We start from the raw sequence: 21855 nt of genomic DNA, 5'->3' as shown, positions 1-21855 counted from the left end.
ACGCACCAACGCGTATACGTCTTCGGAAGACAACGAAAAGCCCGTGCTGTGCTTGAGCGAGAGTTTGTGCCGCCTTTGCCAGACTGGCCGTACGCCCACTTTCCGTTGCGACCTCGTTGCGACTTCTCCGCTCGAATAAACGTCATCACACCACGAAGGGAGTTTTCTATCACGTGATTTTTAACTTGCGTTTCAGAGTTTATTACCACGTGACTGTAAGGTGCAGCTGCTTCGGCGTCTTTTGCCCCATACCCTCCTATAGTGACGCTCTCAGTGAATCCTGAAGGTACGAGAAGACCACAGATGTTTTTTTGTTGTTTTTTGCATCGTCGTGTCTCATGACTGACCTCGAGCCAACGCAATTTCACTGGAACGGGGAGCAGCATAAGCACAACGAGCGCGGACAGCATTCTGTGAACGGAAAAAAAGGGGGGGGGGACTCTAAAAAAAGAAAAAAAAAACCTGTTGTTGAAAGTTGTGCTGCATAGTTTCGCAAATGGTTGGCTTTTGCTCTGCGGTGGCCTTGGAGACAGACGGCGCAAGAAGCTCGGGATCTGTGGGTCTGATTGAGCAGAGGGATACCACGTGTTTGCTACATCATCGAGCGACCGTGTGCTTTGAGCGCCTCCGAACCTGCACGTCGCGGATACTTCGCTTCCATGCCGAATCACGAAGATCTGCCAGCGTTAACAAAATCAATCTGGCGTCATCGTTCATGGTTACTTCCTGGAGAAGCGTTAAGCAAAACGCTTCACTATGTCGTCGGCACTTAGCCGCGGCCGCCAGGGACCAGTGGGAGTGTGTCGCCGGGGCAGGTGAAACAAGCATCGCATATACTTGATTCCACAGAAGACGATATCTGTTGGGGTTAAGTGCAGCCCGTATTGTCCGCCTCATGCGCCAACTGTTCTCAAACATGTAGAACGAAGGCGAGCACCAATAGGAGCCAGACGGAACCAACAAGCCGCTGCCGATGAGCACGAAGAAAACCGAGACGGGCCGTCTCTTTCGTTGGAAGCACATACATCGCCTTGTCCCCGTAAGACTCCACAGATAGCGGACACGCGTTCATTTGTGTCTGAAGTAACGAATAAATTCACACAGGATATGAACAACGTGATCGCCACCTGTGTTTCTTCGCATAGCCGTGCTCCTCAAAAAACCTAGCACGCCGTCGGTAAGCAGCTTTTATGCAGGCTTGCACCGTTCTTCTACGCCCGTTGTCATGAATACGTGCTGCTAATGTTTTTGCGCACCGTCGCTCAATGAAAATCATTGAGCTGCCATGGTTTGTGTGTACTTAGGCATAATTTAAGGACTTGCGCATTAGCAGTGCTAACACGTGTGGGGTCAAAACCTGGCGTGCCAAGTAAAAATTGAATAATCAAAAAAGTGACATTGGGTTGATTTATCTTAAAAGGTCGGTGTGACATTTAGCGGTCTGCAGCCCACCTCAAGTTTACGCTTGCTCCTTCAAGCGTTGTTGTAAGTCGATGCGAAAAAAGAGCTCTCCTACCAGTGCCGCACGGCCGATCAAAAAGTCGTGCCTGTTTATACCGGATTGTCAAAGTATAGCTGAGTAGCGCGAGCACTCTGTTCGAGTGGTGTTGTATGATGCATTTGTTGTGTGTGCGTGTTTGTCTGTATGCGAATGTATGTGTCATCAATTCTGCCGTTACTGGGTATTTAATAAATTTGTCAACTCTGAGCGAAAGCACCTGTCAAGTTCATTTTTTACCACTGGAAATAACTCCCAGAGATCACCTCAAAAACTTTGTGAAGGTAGTAAAAGTTTACTCTCTCTAAACTTGCTTTAAACCTCATTGGGGTAAATAATTACTACCCTTACTACGTTCGAAAACACAGTTAGCACGAGAGTAAATTTATACTTTGATAATACGTGGTAAAAAAACAGGAAAGGTAATGCGCTAGAAGACATGTGGTTTACCCAGTTTTTGAGGGTATTTCAGGTCATTTTTGTTTAGTGTGGGGGAGATGAAAGAAGCGCTTCAAAGAGCCGCGGATACTGTGAAACGCATCGGTCGAACATGCGGGCTTCGCTGCTCCCCCACTATATCATAACTGCTGGTATTATGGCAAAGTGGCAATTGCATTCCATTTATTAGCCTACTTGATCAATCTCCAGTAAAAGAAGTGGAAACGATCCACGTCATCGGAGCATACATTAATAATCAGGGCAACAACAAGGTAGCAATAGAACAGTTACGTTATACCTGTACAAGTATCTCGCGAATAATATCTAGAATTGCCAATTGACACCGAAGCATGAAGGAGGCGGACATATTAAGTCTTGTACAAGCTTTTGTGATCAGTCGCGTCCCTTAAGGCTTTCCGCACCTGCGCATCCTGAAAAACGAATAACACAAATTAGACCATCTACTACGACTTTCATATCGGAAAGCCCTCAGTCTACCCCCATGAGCCATGAATGACAGACTTCTTGCGATGAACATATTAGATATAGCGTCGGAGCTCTTCGAAGCTCATCGCACAAACCAAGTGATTCGTCTCGCAGGTACCAAGGCAGGTTTCGCAACGCTAGACGCTCTCCGCAAAAATCCACCAGTGCGGTTCACTGGTAAACCATCACTACCACAAGGACGGCCTAAGTAAGTCCATATTGGGCCTTTGCCACGCAATATGCACCGCGTCCATCACAAAAAAGTACAGCATATCCGCGAGTCAAATGATCCCAAGTGGCGCGAAGCGGATGGATGGCTGGATGGACAGACGGAAGGACGGAATCATGATTGGACGAATGGATACACGAACGCACGGATAATTGAACAGAAGCATGGGGCGCCTGCACGGACAGATGCACAGATGAACAGATTAACGCATGAACGAACGCAGGGACTGACGCATAAATGGCCACACTCGTGGATGTAGGGACAGACGCACAGACGGGGGAATGGAAGGACGCATGGACAAATGTAGGGACGGACACACGGACGGATGGATGGAAGCACGGATTGACGTACGAGAAGACGGACAGATGGACGCATGGACGGATGCACGAATGAACGGACGCACGGATGGATGGATGAACGCATGGATTAACGTATAGACGCATGTATAGACAGATGGAAGCATAGACCAGCGGACGGACGGACAAATAGACGAAAACTGGGACGGACGAACGGATGGACGCAAGCATGGATGCACGAAAAGTCGGAGGGATGGACGCATGGATGGACGGATGAGCGCACAGATAAACAAATGAACGCAAGGATGGACAGACGGACGCATAATTTTTTTCATGAATATGCTTTTATTTTTATGACTTATCATACTACAAGTAACGTCTTCTAGTGTCGCATCATTTGCATTTTTCTTGATGTATGTATTTCATTATACGTAAGGGATAATGGAACGATCAATGAAACGCGCCGCCAATCGGCTGCGGGTTTCATTGATCGTTCCATTATCAAAATAGCCAAGCCTCTTAGGGCCGCAAGCCAAGGGCCGCGGTCTGCACACAGCGCCAACAAAGACTAGCGACCCTCTTGTGCCACCATCTTCGTAGCAGTGCCACGCCAGCGGGAACCTCTGCACGAGAACCGTGAGGGCGAGGTGGACTCCCCGCTGTTCTCTCCCTCTTAGCCGTGTGAGCATCCGACTCCACTCACACGTTGCCCGTGGCAGACCTTTTGGAGGTAAGGAGGGCATGATCCGAGGTCGTGGCTCCAACTAAGCTGGATTACGTGGGCACGCACCACCCATACCTTTCAAGCACCTGGATCATAGAATGGACCAAAAACTTCTGAGCCTGGCGTGCAAGGACCTACTCCTCAGCCGTCGCAGTGCAACCCTCTACGGCCGATTCGAGAGAGGTGGCTACAACGATTACAATGAGAGGTGGCTACATACGATTACGACGGGATGCTCAGCCCACACCTTAAGGAGGTTCGCCCCTTAAACAGACGAGTTGCCAGAGCCAAAGCATACGGCAAATATTCAGAATATAGAGCCTTTTTGCGGATACCGCCATACTCCTGCGCAACCGCGCCACAGCAGCCGTGGTAAACAGGGAACAGCTTGTAGATTGCATCTCCGCTACCGGGATAGACATCACATCCATAGAATCGGCTGGTATAGCCTTAGCCATGCGTAACCCAAAAGACACCTTTGTCCTTACGGATTCCCAGGCAGCGTATCGCAATTTCGCCAGAGGTCAAATCAGCTGCCTTGCACATTCTATTCTGCAACGGGCTGTGGCCCGTCGTCAAGAGGGTCAGTGGATGCAACTGCTATGGGTCCAGGTCACACAGAATTAAGAGGCAATGAACGCGTTCATGCCTCCGCCCGCGATGTCTTATATCGGGCCTCCATTGCTTTATCCAAATGCACCTTCTTGCTGACCAGCACGATCCCCAGCCCCTCATTTTGTATACTGACATTGTGCAGCACATCACGCTGAGTAGACTCTAACCACTATAGCGACCTATTCATTACCAATAAATGTTTTCTTTTCTCTCTCTTCACGTCCCGTAATATCAAACCTAGTATATGTGAAGCTAGCGAAACGGCCGCGAGCGCACCATGAACGCGGCATGTAGTCATGTTGTTACAAGACACGTATTGTATGATTATCATGTTTACCCCAATCACATACCTTCATCATCCATTCAAGTCCCGTAATACTAAATTTGGTGTATGCGACGCTAGTGAAACGGCCGCGAGTGCACCATGAGCGTGGCGTGTAGTCATGACTTTGATGACATGCAATCATAATTTTCACGTCAGGTTTCGCTTGTGTTCGTCATGCAGTCACGTCATACCACACCAGTTTTACAACGTGTCATGTGAACGAAACCACCGCGAGAGCAGCAAGACCATGAAATTCAAATTATAACATTCATGACGTACATGATTTTCATGTTATGACTAGTCACTTATGCTTGTCATAGAGTCATGTTATGCCACACCATCTTTGGTATCGATACCATTACCAGAACGACCAGGAGAGCTAAAAGTCGTAGTCGGCTAGATAGATAGATAGATAGATAAATAGAAAGATAGATAGATAGATAGATAGTTATGATCAAAGTCATTGAAGTTCGGTAAGAAATACTTCGCATTCAAAAAGCGACGCTGTGAAAAATAAAAAATGGCAGATCACACGTACAGTGGGAATCGATGATATGCGAAGCAAGAATGAGAAATGTTGATGTGTCACTTTAAAATCAGCGCACATTACGAGGTGGAGGTAAATGATGCCGCACATGACTTCCGTGTCAGGGGTACCATGTTTGGATGTGCCATTTACCTTCGTCATTCATTCAAGTCACGTGATAGATAATTTGGTATATGTGGATCTAGCGAAAAGGCCGCGAGCACGCTATGAGTGTGGTATGTTGCCAAGTTCTTACATGACACGCGTGTCAAGATTATCATGTTTGCACCAGTCATATATTTTGTCATCCATTGACGTCACGTAACACCAACTTTGGCATATGTGGAGCAAGCAAAAGGCCGCGAGCGCATCATGAAGAACCTAATATACTCCAATATAGCGTTAACGCGCGCGCAGTCAGGAAAAGCAACGCTACGTTAGCAAAACGTGAGTACTCTAATAGAGAGTAGAGAGTTTTAGTACTGCGGACTGGTGCTACGTACGCATCACGCAAGCGCCTTGCGTTACGTGGCGTCGTTTGCCACTAATCGGCTTTTAGTACGCGGTAGTACCCGCGTGCGTAACGAGCGTGAAGCGTGTTGTGCCATCTGGTAGATCAAAATAGAAGCACGTGTTGTTGGCAGCCAATTTGAGCCAATCCAAGTGTTATAGCCAGATCATGGCCATATTTTAAGCCACAGAGCCGGTTGGTGCTTGCCCTCGATGCCGCCATTTTGCAAAACGAAGTGTCGCGCTGTCACGAACTTGTTCGAGAGCAGCGCGATCACCTCATACGTACGCACGTACGCATCTCATGCGGGCGTACGTAGCGGCTGCGTACAAAATGCGATACGTGCGCGTCGCGGTCTGCGGATGTGCACTACGTAGAACGTGGCGTCCCACGTACGCAACGCTGCCACGTACGCAGCGTACGCAGTACTAAAACTCTCTATTGTCTGATGCCAGGCGCGACCAGCGTCCGTCGGCACAGCCTCAAGACGACCGGCGCGAAAGGCGACATGCTGCATTTCGCGCCAATGCGTTACCCAGACAACACTGCGTCTCACTTTTTTCGTGAGGGAGGGACGCCGGACGCGCTGAAACGCGCATGCGTCAAAGCAGCGCAGCCCGGTGCGCGCCTGCGAGTATATGGCAGGATCGGCACCTGGCCTGGCAACGCTGGCGTGACGCGTCGAAATAAACGACGGCGAGCACGCGCTCCGCGTCTCGTCGAAATGTATTGGCGCCTTGACTGTGACATGCAGTGATGTTCTCACATGACACGCATCTCATGATTGTCATGTTTGCACTAGTCACATACCTTCATCATCCATTGGCGTCACGTAATACCAAATTTGGCATATGTGAAGCTAGCGAAACGGCTACGAGCGCATCATTAGTGTGGCATGTAGTCATGTTGTTACATGACACGGATGTCGTGATTATCATGCTTGTAGGTATTATTTACCTATGTGGCCCGTTCGCGTCACGTAATACCGAGCTTCGTACATGTGAAGCTAGCGAAACGGCCGCGAGCGCATCATGAACGTAGCATGTACTCATGTTGTTACATGACACGTATCTCATGTTTATCATATTGGGACCAGTATCATACCTTCGCAATCCACTCACGTCCCGTAATACCGAATTTGGTATAAGTGAAACTAGTGAAACGGCCGCCAGCGCGCCATGAGCGTAGCATGTAGTCATGTTGTTACAAGACACGCATCTCATGATTTTCATAATTGTACCAGTCACCTACCTTCGTCATCCATTCACGTACTGTAATACAAAGTTTAGTATATGTGACGCTAGCGAAACGGCGATGAGCGCATCATGAGCGCGACATGTTGCATGTTGTTACATGACACGCATGTCATGATTTTCATGTTAGGATATGTCGCTTGTGTTCGCCATGCAATCAAGCCATACCATAGCAGTTTTGCAACATGTCATTTGAACGAAACCACTGCAAGAGCAGCAAGAATATGAAATGTAGATTATGACATTCATGACACGATTTTCATGTTATGACTAGCTAGTTATGTTCTTCATACAGTCTTGTTGTGCCATACCAGGTTTGGTATCGATGCCATTATCGAAACGGCCAGGAGAGCTAAAAGTCGTAGGCGACCAGATAGATAGATAGATAGATAGATAGATAGATAGATAGATAGATAGATAGACAGATAGATAGATAGATAGATAGATAGATAGATAGATAGATAGACAGATAGATAGATAGATAGATAGATAGAAAGATAGACAGACAGACTCCAAGTCGCCGACGTTGTGTGTCCGATGCTTCGTAGGAAAAATTTGGGGGTGCTACCTCCGACCAGTGGCACTGCTTTCTAAAAAAAATTTCATTTTTTTTCACCTAATGCTACTTGGCGCCTTATCCTTCACTATGCCTCCAGACAGAAGACTACAGTCTTTCAACGGCTTTTGCAGCAAATCATGGAGATACGCAGCCATTTTTATTGTCAAAAGCTGAGCAACAAGATGTGAAAGGTATCCCCTTTTATGTTGGATGCTATAGTTGAGCAAGAAATGGGAATAACGAAGCCGTGCCGTGGTTTCAGCCTTATTGGGGCGTTGGCGTATGCAGAAGTGACTGCAGCTCGCGCATCCAAATCGGCCCAAGACCGCGCTATGCTCTGGTTGTATCTCTGTCCACTGACCGCACGTCATGGCGCTACACTAAATTATGATATCATTCACACATGTTTTCGTAACCCCTTTAAGAAGGCTGTGTTCGTATTAAAAAAAACTTCAGAATAAAGGGTAGCTTCTTTTTTAATTAATTTGGACAAGTTTTAAAGAATGCAGAGAGTATGTTTGTGGTAGAAAAAATTGTTGCCTAGATATTGCTGTGGACAGTGACGAAGAATGGAAGCCCATGGAAAGCGTATACAAACACCTTTTGCAATTACCAACCCCTTTTTTTGCCACAGGTGATCTCTGCTTTGTGGATGGTCTTAGAACACCTTACGGTGCGGTATGTCATACTTTCCTCCTTACTGAAAAAATTCCGAAGTTTCCTACCAGGTTCCATTTCTAATAATCAAAGTTATATGCTAATCAAATGTGTGGTGAAAGTGTATCCCAATGATCTTTTGCAACAAATGTGCTTAAATTTTTCACGGTAGTTTATTCATTTTCAGGATTATTGACAACGATTTATGACAAACTATATCAATATACGGCTCACAGAAGTTCATAACTATCAATAAAAATGAATTAGTGCATGCACTCATTGTGAGCGATTTTAAACTTTGCCGAGGCCATGTGAGCAACTTTCGTGCTTCACAAGGTAGCGAAGAAAGGTTTACGGACCTAGGGCCAAAATTTCCTTGAAATTTCCCCATGCTGTATTTTATGTCATATCTGAGTAGAATTAGCAGATATAACAAAAGCTTTAGATAAAGTATAGCGTAGATAGAAAAAAAAATAGTAACATATTGTCACGGGCTAAGTAGATGCCTGAGGATGACGACGACGAAGTGCTGAACGGGAACGTTCTCGGACTGCAGCAGCGTCGTACGCATTAGCTCGCCAGTATATTCGCCAGTACACATTTGTTCATCAGTGTATACTTTATTCCCCGTAACATCATTGGTGGAAGGTGCGGGGTACCACTCGCTATACAGCCCAACGAGCTGGATCTTCGCAGCGGACGGCGCATTGCAGCTACCACGATGACTGACCAGGCTACTCAATGTCAACAAGATCCGTCAGCCCCGCAGCCGATCGTTGTGGTGCAACCTCGTGACCCAGGTCCATTCAACGGCACAAGTGGCATAGACGTCGATGACTGGCTTGTTCAATATGAGCGCGTCAGCAGCAGCAACCATTGGGGTCCAACGCTTATGCTGGCGAACATCATCTTCTACTTGCATGGCACGGCAAAACTCTGGTACGAGACACATCAAGAAGAGTTGACTAGCTGGGACGTCTGTAAGCAGAAATTGCGCTATCTATTTGGGAAACCCATCGGACATCAAGTGGCCGCAAAGAAAGAGCTTGCGACTCGTGCCCAGACATCCACGGAGCCGTACATCGCGTACATTCAGGACGTGTTGGTTTTGTGCCGCAAGGTCGACAAGGACATGCTCGACGAGGACAAAGTCGGACACATCCTGAAAGGAATTGCGGATGACGCCTTCAATTTTCTCCTGTGCAAGGACTGCTCGACGGTGGAGTCGGTCATCGAAGCATGTCGTCGCTTCGAACAGGCAAAAAGTAGGCGCATAGTTCACCGATTTGACCGCCTTCCCAACACGGCAGCTACGTCCTCTTGCGAAGATTTGCCCACACTACACCAACCACCAGCGCCAGAAAACGTCACCAGAATAGTCCGTCGGGAACTCGAGGCCATGGCTCCCGCTATGTCTACCGTCAGCGCGTTAGGACACAACCTCGGTGCTGTTTCAATGATACAGGCCGTGGTTCGCCAAGAGATCGCGAATATGGGCATTTCGCCACCTCATCAAAATGCCTCTGCTACTTCCAGCTCGGCTCCAGTCGTTGCGGCTGCCACTCCGAACCGCACGTTCGCGCCACGACGAAACCCAGCTGAATGGCGCACTCATGATGATCGGCCCATATGTTTTACGTGCCATCGGATAGGACACATCGCTCGCCATTGCCGCAGCCGGTGGACCTCATCACCTCGACCGAGCTTCTATGATTGGCGGCCTCGCTCTGAACGTGCACCTTATGCCCCGTCCTACCGTGCTGAGACAGGTGCAGAGTATAATCCAGAACGTCGGACCAGCCGCTCGCCATCGCCCGTGCGTCGTCAGTCCCGCTCGCCCCAACCCCGCCGTTCTCGGTCTCCTTACGACCGTCGCTCGGAAAACTAACCGGTGCAGCCCCCGGAGGTGACGCTGCATACACGACTTGGACTGCAAATCCTCTGATTACTCCCGACCAGCGGTGCAACCTCCTAACAATTCTCGTTGATGATTTACCTATAACGGCTCTTATTGATACCGGTGCACAAATATCTGTGATGAGCTCAGACCTCCGCCGCCGCCTCAAAAAAGTTCTGACGCCTGCGATTGCACCTACCGTTCGTACCGCGGATGGGAGTACTCCTGCTGTGCTTGGAATGTGCACTGCGCGATTAACAATTTCTAAGCATCAAACTTCAGTTTTGTTCGCTGTACTGGAAAATTGCCCTCATGACCTAATCCTTGGACTCGACTTTCTGACTTCACACGCTGCGCTCATTGACTGTTCCAAAGGTCTTCTTCAGCTCGAACTACCATCCTTTTCGGAGACCGTCTCTACCAGCCCACCTCGTCTACGCTCTGTCGATTTCCTTAGACTTCCGCCGCAAGCCGCAGTCCAAGTCCAACTCTCGCCATATCCTGCAGTACCCGATGGTGATTATGTTGCTGCCCCGATTTCTGACGTCGCCATGACACGCAATGTTGCACTCCCCAACACGGTGGTTACCGTTAAGGACAACCGAACTTCGTTTCCCGTCCTCAATTTCGGCCTCTCAGCGCAAGTTATTCCTCGCGGCATGTCACTTGCGCATCTTACACCACTGGTCGACCACACAGTTTCCGCTCTAACCACCAATTCGCCACCCGATTTTTCATCAACGTCGTTCTCGTCACGTTCCTGTTCCGACCTTTTCAAGCCAATGCTATCTGACAAGCTCACCTCTGAACAAGTCTCTGCTTTCTGCCGTGTGCTTGCTCCTTATCAGGACATCTTTGACTTCAGCTACCGTAATTTGGGCCAGACATCTGTAGTAACCCATCGCATCGACACCGGTGACGCTCGACCCATTCGCCGACGACCCTACCGTGTGTCAGCCCCAGAGCGTGCTATTATACAGCGAGAAGTCGATAAAATGCTTGATAAGGGCATAATCGAACCCTCATCTAGTCCCTGGTCCTCACGACGAAGTGCTGAACGGGAACGTGCTCGGACTGCAGCAGCGTCGTACGCATTAGCTCGCCAGTATATTCACCAGTACACATTTGTTCATCAGTGTATACTTTATTCCCCGTAACAATATTCATGGGGTGAAAGATGCAGAGTAGGGCGCAGCGTCCATCCGTTCATTTGTTCTTGCTTCCGTCCGTACATTCGTCCATCTGTGTCATCATCCATGCGTCCATCCAGCCGTCCGTGCGTGCGTCCGTTTGTGCGTCCGCACGTCCATCCATGCGTCCGTCCCTGTGTTTGCTCGTGCATCCGCCCCTACGTCCGTCCATGCCTCCATCCGCCCGTGCAGCCATTCATGCGTCCGTCCATGCATCTGTCTGTGAGTCCGTTCGTCCATCTAGTCAATACTCCAAGTACCATCATCTCGCATCTTTTCATCATATGTTCCGCATATAGAAGCCCCGCCATCCAGCGGACATTCCAAGGACTAAACGAGAAGTGGCACACGCACACTTTCTTACGGCTTGTTCTTCTGATCTACTTCCCACCGTTAACCACCTCGAGTTCATGGTATATACTAGTTCACTGTATTCATGGCACTGCGGCCCAACGCTCGCTAAACCTTTCTAAATCTAACGAGGTTACGCCCAGTGAGTATAACGTAGCAACCCTTTCTTGTCAGATAATGCTCAATGCAAATGCCAATGGCTGCTAATGAGGAATGAGAGACAGGAGAATTCGGCTCTTTGTTAACGCGCACGCTGCGAATTTTTTATTGTTCAACAACGCACAGGAGAAATCTCCCACCGGCACCACCTTGCAGGTCAAAGCGTAACACATGTTACGTACTACGACTAGGGACAAACGGATGCCGCTTTAAGGAGCTTCACCCCTAAAAATTCTGCAGATCGCACGTACCTTACCAATCAATGTTATGTGAAGCATTTGGGGGGAAGGTGATTTTGTTTTACCTTTTATTACATGCGAAGCATTTTTTAGCAAACTTCGGCAACATTAAGTTTCAGTTTCAGTTTCAGTTTTATTGAGCATCTTCTTCACAGATTTGCGAAAAATAAAACGCAAGGATAAGAGCAAAAAGCTGCTATGTTAGCAGCTTGACGAGGCTCCTAACCTTTTTTACTTGGCATTACAAAAATCCGCAGAGCACAAAAAGCGTATTAAGCGTATCTATCTATCTATCTATCTATCTATCTATCTATCTATCTATCTATCTATCTATCTATCTATCTATCTATCTATCTATCTATCTATCTATCTATCTATCTATCTATCTATCTATCTATCTATCTATCTATCTATCTATCTATCTATCTATCTATCTATCTATCTATCTATCTATCTATCTATCTATCTATCTATCTATCTATCTATCTATCTATCTATCTATCTATCTATCTATCTATCTATCTATCTATCTATCTATCTACGACTTCTAGCTCTTCTGGCCATTTCGATAATGGTATCGATACCAAACTTTGTATGACATAACATTGTATGAAGAACATAACTGACTAGTCATAACATGAAAATCATGACATGGATGTCATGAATGTCACTTCATGGTCTTGTATCATTTTGGAGGTTTCGTTCACATGGCGTGTTGCAAAACTGGTATGAAATGAGTGCATGGCGAATACAAGCGACAGATCCTAACATAAAGATTATGACATTCATGTCATATATATATCAACATGGCTACATGCCATGCTATTGATGCACTAGCGGCCGTTTCGCTAGCTGCACTTATACCAAATTTGGTATTACGGGACTTGAATGGATGACGAAGGTGTGACACTGGTGCAAATATGATAAACAGATGCGTCTCATGTAACAACAAGACTACAAGCTACACTCATGACGCGCTCGTGGCCGTTTCGCCAGCTTCACATGTACGAAACTTGGTATTACACGACGCCTACGGAAGACATAGGTATATCACACATAGAAACATGATAATCATGACATGCGTGTCATGTAACAACTTGACTATGTTCCACACTCACGATGCGCTCAAGGATGTTTCGCTAGCTTCACACATGCCAAATTTGGTATTACGTGACGTCAGTGAATGACAAAAGTATGTGACGGGTGAAAACATGATAATCATGAGATGTGTATCTTGTGAGAACATGACAACATGCCACAGTCAAGACGCCAATACATTTCGACGTGATGTGGTGCGCGTGCTTGCAGGCGTTGATTGCAACACGTCACGCCGGCGTTAGGAGGTCAAGCGCCGGTCCTGTCAAATACTCCCGGCGCGCGCCGCGCTGCGTTGCTTTGAGGCATGCGCGTTTTAGTGCGTCCAGCGTCCCTCTGTTACGAAAGAGGGAGACGCAGCGTTGTCTGACTAACGCATCGGTGCGAAATGCAGCATGCAGCATTTCGCACCGGGTGTCATCGGGGTGCGTTGACGGACGCTGGCCTCGTCAGTCGCGCATTGCGTCAGGCTATAGAGTGCCCGCGTTTTGCTAAGGTAGCGTCGCTCTGTGAGCACGCCTCAATGTTACATTCGAGTTATCATCATCATTATCATCAGCCTGACTACGTCCACTGCAGGACAAAGGCCTCTCCCATGTTCCGCCAGTTAACCCGGTCCTGTGCTTGCTGCTGCCAATTTATACCCGCTGTTATGGCGTTTATTAGCCGGCACACAGCGAGTCTACACAATGTCGACAGTAACAGTCAAGCACGGACTCTCCGCGCGAACGGCGTTCTTTTTGGGCAGACCCACTAGAAAGCACTTGAGAGTTCGACCCATATCAGTGTTCGGCGGCTTCTCCACAATTACCCAGGGGTCGAAGAGGGAGCCGCCTGGCGACCTAACAGCTTGTCACTACGAGCGGGTCATAGTAAACCTTCAGGCGCTCCACGTTGACTATGTCGCGCCCGCGGCGGCGCATGTCCGAAGATTGTTCAATATGCTCGATAAGATAGTTGACCGGAGATGTGCGCTCGATCACGCGGTAGGGACCTTCATATTTCGGGAGCAGTTTGGAAGAAAGGCCAGCTACAGAGGTCGGGATTGAGAGCCATCAAGCGCACCAGGAAGGAACGTGGGCTCAGAAGTGGCGGAGCCATCACGAATACTCTTCTGCCGCTCTTGCTCATGCGTCGTAAAAGTATTCGCAAGCTCGCGACACAATTCAGCAAGCCTGGTGGTGTCGGAAATAGGTGTACACTCAGATGTATCCGGCGTGTACGGGTGTATCGTGTCGATGGTGTGTGACAGGTGCCTTCCGTACAGCAAAAAGAAAGGTGAAAAACCAGTCGTGCTTTGAGGGGCGGTGTTCTAGGCGTAGGTGACGAAGGGCAGTATGGTATCCCAATTCGTTTGGTTGGTGGTGACGTACATCGGCAGCATGTCGCGGAGGGTGCGGTTAAAGCGTTCGGTCAGGCCATTCATCTGCGGGTGGTAAGCAGTAGTTTTGCGGTGGACAGAATGGCACTCAGTGAGAATGGCGTCGACGACTTCTGACAAGAAGACACGGCTGCGATCGCTGAGAAGCTCCTGGCGTGAACCGTGGCGCAGTATAAATCGATGTAGTAGGAAGGACGCAACATCACGCGCAGTAGCCGCAGGGAGAGTGGCGGTTTTGGCGTATCACGTTAAATGAGCTACAGTGACGATGGCCCAGCGGTTGCCAGTGGACGTCAGAGGGAGTGGTCCATACAAATCGATACCTATGTGCCCAAACGGACGGTCAGAGCAAGGTGACGGTTGCAGACCGGCTGGTGACATGTGTGCGGATGGTTTGCGGCATTGGCAAGCGAGACAGGAGCGAACGAACTGCTGGACGTAGCGGTACATCCCGCGCCAGAAGTAGCGTTGTCTAATGCGACGGTAGGTTTTGAATACTCCAGAGTGCGCAGACTGTGGATCAGAATGGAAGGATTCACGTATCTCCGACCACAGACTGCGGGGTATCCCGAGTAGCCACTGCCGGTCATCGGCGTCGTAATTACGCCGGTCACGTAGCCCGTTATTGCTCTCGACTACAGCCGGCTCCCATTTCTTCTCCTGTTGCTGGCCACCTTAGCCGTTCGTATAACGACGAACTGCCGTCTGTGCCACTGTCGTCTCGCCCAGGTCCATCTGCTCGAAGGTCGCCGTCTCCACGACGTCGGTCTCTGTCCCCCATGCGGCAAAGTTCTGCTCATGAGCGGGAAAACTAGCCGTCGCAGTTCCAGAGGCAAAGACTGCGACGCTATCGCATTGTGAAAGCCCTCAGAGCCGCCCATCTAATGTCATTGACGTGCTTGTGGACGGTGTTCATGCATCTGCTCTTATTGACACTGGAGCTGCGGTATCAGTTATAAGCGAAAACCTTTGCCGCTTGCTTCGAAAAGTGACGACCCCGATTTCTGGACTGTCCCTTCGTACCGCTAGCTCACATCGTATTAATCCTACAGCAGGCTGCACAGCTCGCGTTGTCGTTGAGGACGTTCTGTATGTCGCCCAATTCATCGTCATTCCTGCATGCTCTCATGACGTCATCCTTGGATGGGATTTTCTCTCCCGCAACGACGCTGTCATTCATTGTGCTGCCGCCGAAATTGAACTCTCGCCCTTCTCGCATTTGACGCCAGAAGATGGTCCCTCGACACTGAGCAAGATTCTTGTGAAAGACGATACTATAGTGCCTCCAAGCTCGACGATGGCTGTATCGGTCTACTTGCCGGTCTCTCCTACACAATTGCACTCGTTTCGCCATCCGACCATGCTTCCAGAAGGAAAAGGTTCCTAGTACCTTTCGCGACCGTGCAAATCACCCAGGCCAACGCCGCTATTTTCGTGACCAACCCATCCCCGTACACTGTTACATTGGTTCGAGGGAAATGTCTCGGCAGAGTGGAACCAGTCAACGACGCACAAGTCCTGGGCGTACCCGAAGACTCCCGTTGTCCTCATTCACGTATCATCAGTGCTGTGTCTACTTCTGACCCATCGTCTTCTGATGTATTTGGCCCATACATTGACGACAACCTTACGTCAGTACAGCGTTCCCAGCTTCTAGACCTGTTGCAAGAATACCGTTCTTCTTTCGATGTCGGGCGAAGTTCTCTCGTTCGCGCGTCCACTGTAACGCATCGTATCGACACTGGTGCCCATCCACCATTACGGCAACGTCCATACCGCGTGTCGCCTGCTGAACGCCGGGAAATTAACGAGCAAGTTGACGATATGCTCCGACGCGACGTCATTCGGCCCTCGGACAGTACATGGGCGTCTCCCATTGTTCTTGTTGCGAAGAAAGATGGTTCTGTGCGGTTCTGTGTGGACTACAGATGGCTCAATAAGATCACTCACAAGGATGTCTACCCACTACCGCGTATCGACGATGCAAATGACAGCCTTCACGGAGCCCAATTTTTTTCTTCTCTCAATCTGCGCTCGGGGTACTGGCAAGTACCCCTGGCTGATGACGCTCGACCGAAGACTGCCTTCATCACACCCGACGGCTTGTACGAATTCAACGTCATGCCGTTTGGTCTGTGTAATGCACCTGCGACATTTGAGCGCATGGTGGACACCGTTCTGCGCAACTTGAAATGGCACACGCGTGCTTGTGTTACCTCGATGACGTTGTTGTCTTCGCTGCAGAATTCTCGACCCATTTCAGTGTTCGGCGGCTTCTCCACACCGCAAACTTCTTAATCTCATCGGCCCACCTAACCTTCCGTGTCCCCCTAACCCACTTGCCTTCTCTGGGAATCCAGTTAATTACCTTTAACGACCAGCGGTTATCCTGTCTACGCGTTACATGCCCGGTCCATGTCCATTTCTTCTTCTTGATTTCAGCTATGGTATCTTTAACTCCGGTTTGTTCCCTAATCCACTCTGCTCTCTTTTTGTCTCTTAAGGTTACACCTACCATTTTTCTTTCCATTGCTCGCTGCGTCGTCCTCAATTTGAGCTGAAACCTCTTTGTTAGTCTCCAGGTTTCTGCTCCATAGCTAAGTACCAGCAAGTTACAGCTCTTATATACCTTTCTCTTGAGGGATAGTGAGTAATAGTGTTATATACCTTTCTCATGATGTGCTCGCGGCCGTTTTGATAGCTCTACATATACCAATTTTGGTGTTAAGTGACGTCAATGGATGAGAAAAGATATTCCTGGTGCAAAATGATAATCTTGACACGCGTGTCATGTAAGAACATGACAATATACTGCGCTAATAGCGTGCTCGTGGTAATTTCGCTAGCTCCAGATATACTAAATTTGGTATCCCGTGACGTGAATCGGTATCACGTGAGGTAAACGACACATTAAAACATGATAATCATGACACGGAAGTCATGTTCGGCATCATTCACCTCCACCTCGTAACGTTGTGCTAATTTTAGGAGGACATATCCGCCTTTCTCATTCGTGCTTCGCATATAATCGATTTCCACTGTGCGTGGGATCTGCCAATTCTTTATTCTATGGTTCTCACCGGCTATAGTGGCTATTGTTTTGCGTTCTTTCGTCCTGCAAGTGTATTTGAAAAATCAGAATAATCTGCCATGTCTGGTGTTCGCAGAACCACGTGCACCCAGCCATTTCCGCGTCCGCTGTTAAGGCTTTTACTTCCTGCCCTCCTTTTCCTTCCTGACAAAGTCACGCACAAAGCCTTGCGGTGATCTGTGGTAGAATCGGTAGAACTGCCCCAATGCTCAGCTTGAAAAATCACAGCATATCCATGACCTGAATGATGATAAGTGGGGCGAAGTGTCCGTCAGTACGGCCGCACTTGCGTCCGTCCGTTCGTTCTTGCTTCCGTCCGTGCGTCTATCCATCCGTCCATCCGCCCATGCGTCTATCCATCCGTCGATCCATGCATCGGTGTGTGCTTTCGTCCATTCATTCGTGCATATGTCCGTCCGTGCAACTGCCTGTCTGTCCATCTGTCAATCCGTGCATCCGTGCCTTTGTCCACCCGTCCGTCATTTCAGTTCTCGCTCGGTATTGGTACACGCAAAACATTTTGCGTACAATGGTGTGCCGGAAAAACTCAAAGCATTTGTCTATATTCAAGAGACGCCACACTGCGGCGTGCTGAACTATACAGTGACTGTCGAAAGAGGCAGCTAAAGTGACCGCTCCAGCCAGTATACGATATGGCCAATATTTTTGACCAGCTGTACAAGTGCTCTTAGAGTAAAACGGATCATGCGAGCTGTAGCCAACCTTCATTAAACTTCGTTCCAAGGTGCTTTATGAGAAAATTCATTGTTATTTATGAAGGAAAATCCTCTAGAAGATGGTCTTATAATATTTGTTTGCAAATAAAAAACCACGCTTCTCAGAGAGCACACTCGTACACAGGTGTGCACAGCTCGGCCACCGCTCAAGTGCTCCGTTTTATTCTTGGAATCTCGGTATACGTGAGTTCCATTACTAACTTTTCAGGTCTTTTGAGCTGAGTGCCACGCCATTCAGCAAGCCCGTTAATCAATTTATGCAATTTATTTTTTTAGATTCCTGTTAACTGTACGGAATCCTGCCTGAGCGCGGACGACGGCTCATCAGAGAGAATACAACCATTGCCGAATGACACACTGTGCATCGTAAGTGCGAATTAAATCAAGGTTTTTATGCATTCTTCCTGCTGAAAGCGTGGTTACCGCAGTGTCTGGCTTCCATTTATGAGAGGTCATATTTCACGGCGTTTTTTCCACAGCTCCTCATGAGCAGAGGCTCCTATTTTGTGTTGCAATAGCAATTGTATGCACACTAGCGGCTGGTTTTTGCCATCACCGTCATATATATATATATATATATATATATATATATATATATATATATATATATATATATATATATATATATATATATATATATATATATATATATATATATATATATATATATATATATATATATATATATATATATATATATATATATATATATATATATATATATATATATATATATATATATAAGGGAAAGAAGTGTATACCTAAGGGCTTGTTTTTCCGTGTTTTAACACAATATTATTGAGATCTAACAGACAGTAATGCCAAAGAATATACAGGGGAAGTTATTAGAACCAATGAAATGTAAAAAGAAGAAAGAAGAAAGAAAAGTGGATGAAAAAATAACCAGCCGTGAGCAGGAATTGAACCTACGACCTTCGAATAACGCGTTCGATGCTCTAACCACTGAGCTATCACAGCGGCCTTCCCTCCATCCCCTTTTTTGGGTTTATATGTGAATTTAGAAGTAGGAGTGACAGTCAGCGCCATCTATAGGCCAAAGAACGAGTGTGAAAACAGTCTTATTCGCATGTTTGGCGTCACGTAGCACGTGAACCTAGTATGAGCGGGCAGCTGATTAATTGTGATTAATTATGAGCGGGCAGCTGATTAAGGCCGCTGTGATAGCTCAGTGGTTAAAGCATCGAACGCGTTATTCGAAGGTCGTAGGTTTGATTCCTGCTCACGGCTGGTTATTTTTTCATCCACTTTTCTTTCTTCTTTCTTCTTATTTACATTTCATTGGTTCTAATAACTTCCCCTGTACATTCCTTGGCATTACTGTCTGTTAAATCTCATTAATATTGTGTTAAAACACGAAAAAACGAGCCCTTAGGTATACACTTCTTTCCCTTATTTCTTTGAACGAGGGTCTCGTACTGGCAGACTTGGTGTGTTTAGGTTGTATAAGAGGGACAATTAATCAGCTGCCAACTCATAATAAGTTCACGTGCTACGTGACGCCAAACATGCGAATAAGAGTGTTTTCACACTCGTTCTTTGGCTTATAGATGGCGCTGACGGTCACTCCTACTTCTAAATTCACATATAAACCCAAGAAAGTGGATGAAGGGAAGGCCGCTGTGATAGCTCAGTGGTTAGAGCATCGAACGCATTATTCGAAGGTCGTAGGTTCGATTCCTGCTCATGGCTGGTTATTTTTTCATCCACTTTTCTTTCTTCTTTCTTCTTATTTACATTTCATTGGTTCTAATAACTTCCCTTGTACATTCCTTGGCATTACTGTCTGTTAGATCTCATTCATATATATATATATATATATATATATATATATATATATATATATATATATATATATATATATATATATATTGAGCATTACTTATGCGTTTCATCTGCACATACACATACTCGAGACGATAAAGGAAAGTCTTGAGGGTACTGGACGCCTTATTACAAGTGGTGGAGAGTGCTGCCCGGTTCCTGCGTCCTCTCATGCTCTTGGGCACCCAGCGTACATCCTTGGAGCTCCGTTCATGCCCCCTCTTAAACGACCTGGGTTCCGAAATGTCGCAAGCCGACCAGCCCAGCGCGCCAGCTTCACCACCGCACCCATCGCCAAGAAACGCCTCTCACGCTGTCACCAGCCCTCAAAAAGATCCTCCACTGTTCGCAGGACTTCCGGGGGAGGACGTTGAAGACTGGCTAGAGGAGAATGACCGCGAGAGCGCCATCAACTGGGATGAGCTTGCGAAACTCCCTCTCGTTGCATTCTACTTGAGCGGCGTCGCAAAAACGTGGTTTTAGGGGCAAAGCTTTTTAAAGGGGCCCCCGTTTGTCTCTCGCAGTAGTGCGTAACATGTCTTACGCTTTGACCTGCAAGGTGGTGCCGGTGGGAGGTTTCTCCTCTGCGTTGTTGAACAATAAAAAGTTCGCAGCGTACGCGTTAACTAAAAGCCGAACTCTCCTGTCTCTCATTCCTCAATAACAGCCACTGGCATGTACATTGAGCACTGTGATGTTTGTTGGTGAGGTTCGTCGCGCCGCAGAGCGTGTGACGCGTTGCGGATGGAGGAGACGGTATCTGACGTTAACAAACCACACTACAATTGTATTTGACAGCATACACACACGAAATACATAAAGCGGCAGCGTACACTACTAGTCAATTGTCTCACGTGGCGGTGCTTGGGGACCAGGAGGCTGTGGGCTGGTTGAGTCCCTGTGATGACGTAATCGTCGTCGGGTAGATGTCCGGTGTGGCAACGACGTAGCAGCAGCAGGGGTTAAGGGCCGAGTGAACGAACCGTCGCTCGGTAGCCGGTAGCCAGACAGGGCTCGTCCGCGCCAGGCCAGGACCTTGCGACGCTCGTCTCGACGGCGGTGGACAATCTGGAACCTCGCGCGTAGGTGCGGGTTCTCCGAGAGCAGCAGGCCGCGTCCCAGGTCTTGCCAGGCGAGGACCGTGAGGCGCTCGCTGTCCCGAAGACAGGCGCCCTGTGTATGCGAACCTCGCGCGTAGATGCGGGTTCTCCAACAACCTGCCGCCCGTTCTGCCGGCGTTCCAAAAAAAAACTGTCTCGCCTGCGCGCGCCCTTCTTAATCTTCTCTGCAGCCCGAGCTCCTTCGTTTTTCTCGCCTTCCAGCGATCGGCCACTCCGTCGTCTGCTCTCGCTTTCCCTGCTTCGTCACAAGCACTATCTGACAAGAAAGGGTTGCTTCGTTATACTCGCTGTGCGTAACCTTCTTGGTTTTAGAAAGGTTTAGCAAGCGTTGGGCCCGCAGTGCCATGAATACAGTGAACTAGGAAATACCATGAATTCGAGGTGGTTAACGATGGGAAGTAAACACGAAGCGCAAGCACTAATAAAATGTGCGTGTGCCACTTCTCGTTTAGTCCTTGGAATGTCAGCTGGATGGCGGTGCTTCTATATGCGGAATATATGATGAAACGATACGAGATGGTGGTACTTGTAGTGCTGACTAGATGAACGAACTGACACACAGAGAGATGCATGGACGGACGCACGGATGGTTGCACGGACAGGATAGACGCATGTATAGACTCAGGGGCGGATGC

At 48.0% G+C, this 21855-nt stretch overlaps 1 protein-coding gene across 2 annotated transcripts in view; it reads left to right on the top strand.

Annotated features, from left to right (window-relative positions):
• Positions 1 to 21855, top strand: part of LOC119159970 (uncharacterized) — a 144943-nt gene that overhangs the window by 92647 nt on the left and 30441 nt on the right. For both annotated transcript variants that reach the window (XM_075890082.1, XM_037412750.2), the window contains 2 exons: positions 8095 to 8138; positions 18534 to 18623. In XM_075890082.1, coding sequence (XP_075746197.1) covers positions 8095 to 8138; positions 18534 to 18623 — 134 coding nt within the window. The remainder of the gene's footprint in view (positions 1 to 8094; positions 8139 to 18533; positions 18624 to 21855) is intronic.

This window comes from Rhipicephalus microplus, chromosome 3 (assembly GCF_043290135.1).
Source record: "Rhipicephalus microplus isolate Deutch F79 chromosome 3, USDA_Rmic, whole genome shotgun sequence".
Lineage (NCBI taxonomy): Eukaryota > Metazoa > Arthropoda > Arachnida > Ixodida > Ixodidae > Rhipicephalus > Rhipicephalus microplus.
The sequence above is the reverse complement of the archived record's forward strand: the minus strand, read 5'-3'. Positions and strand labels throughout refer to the sequence as shown.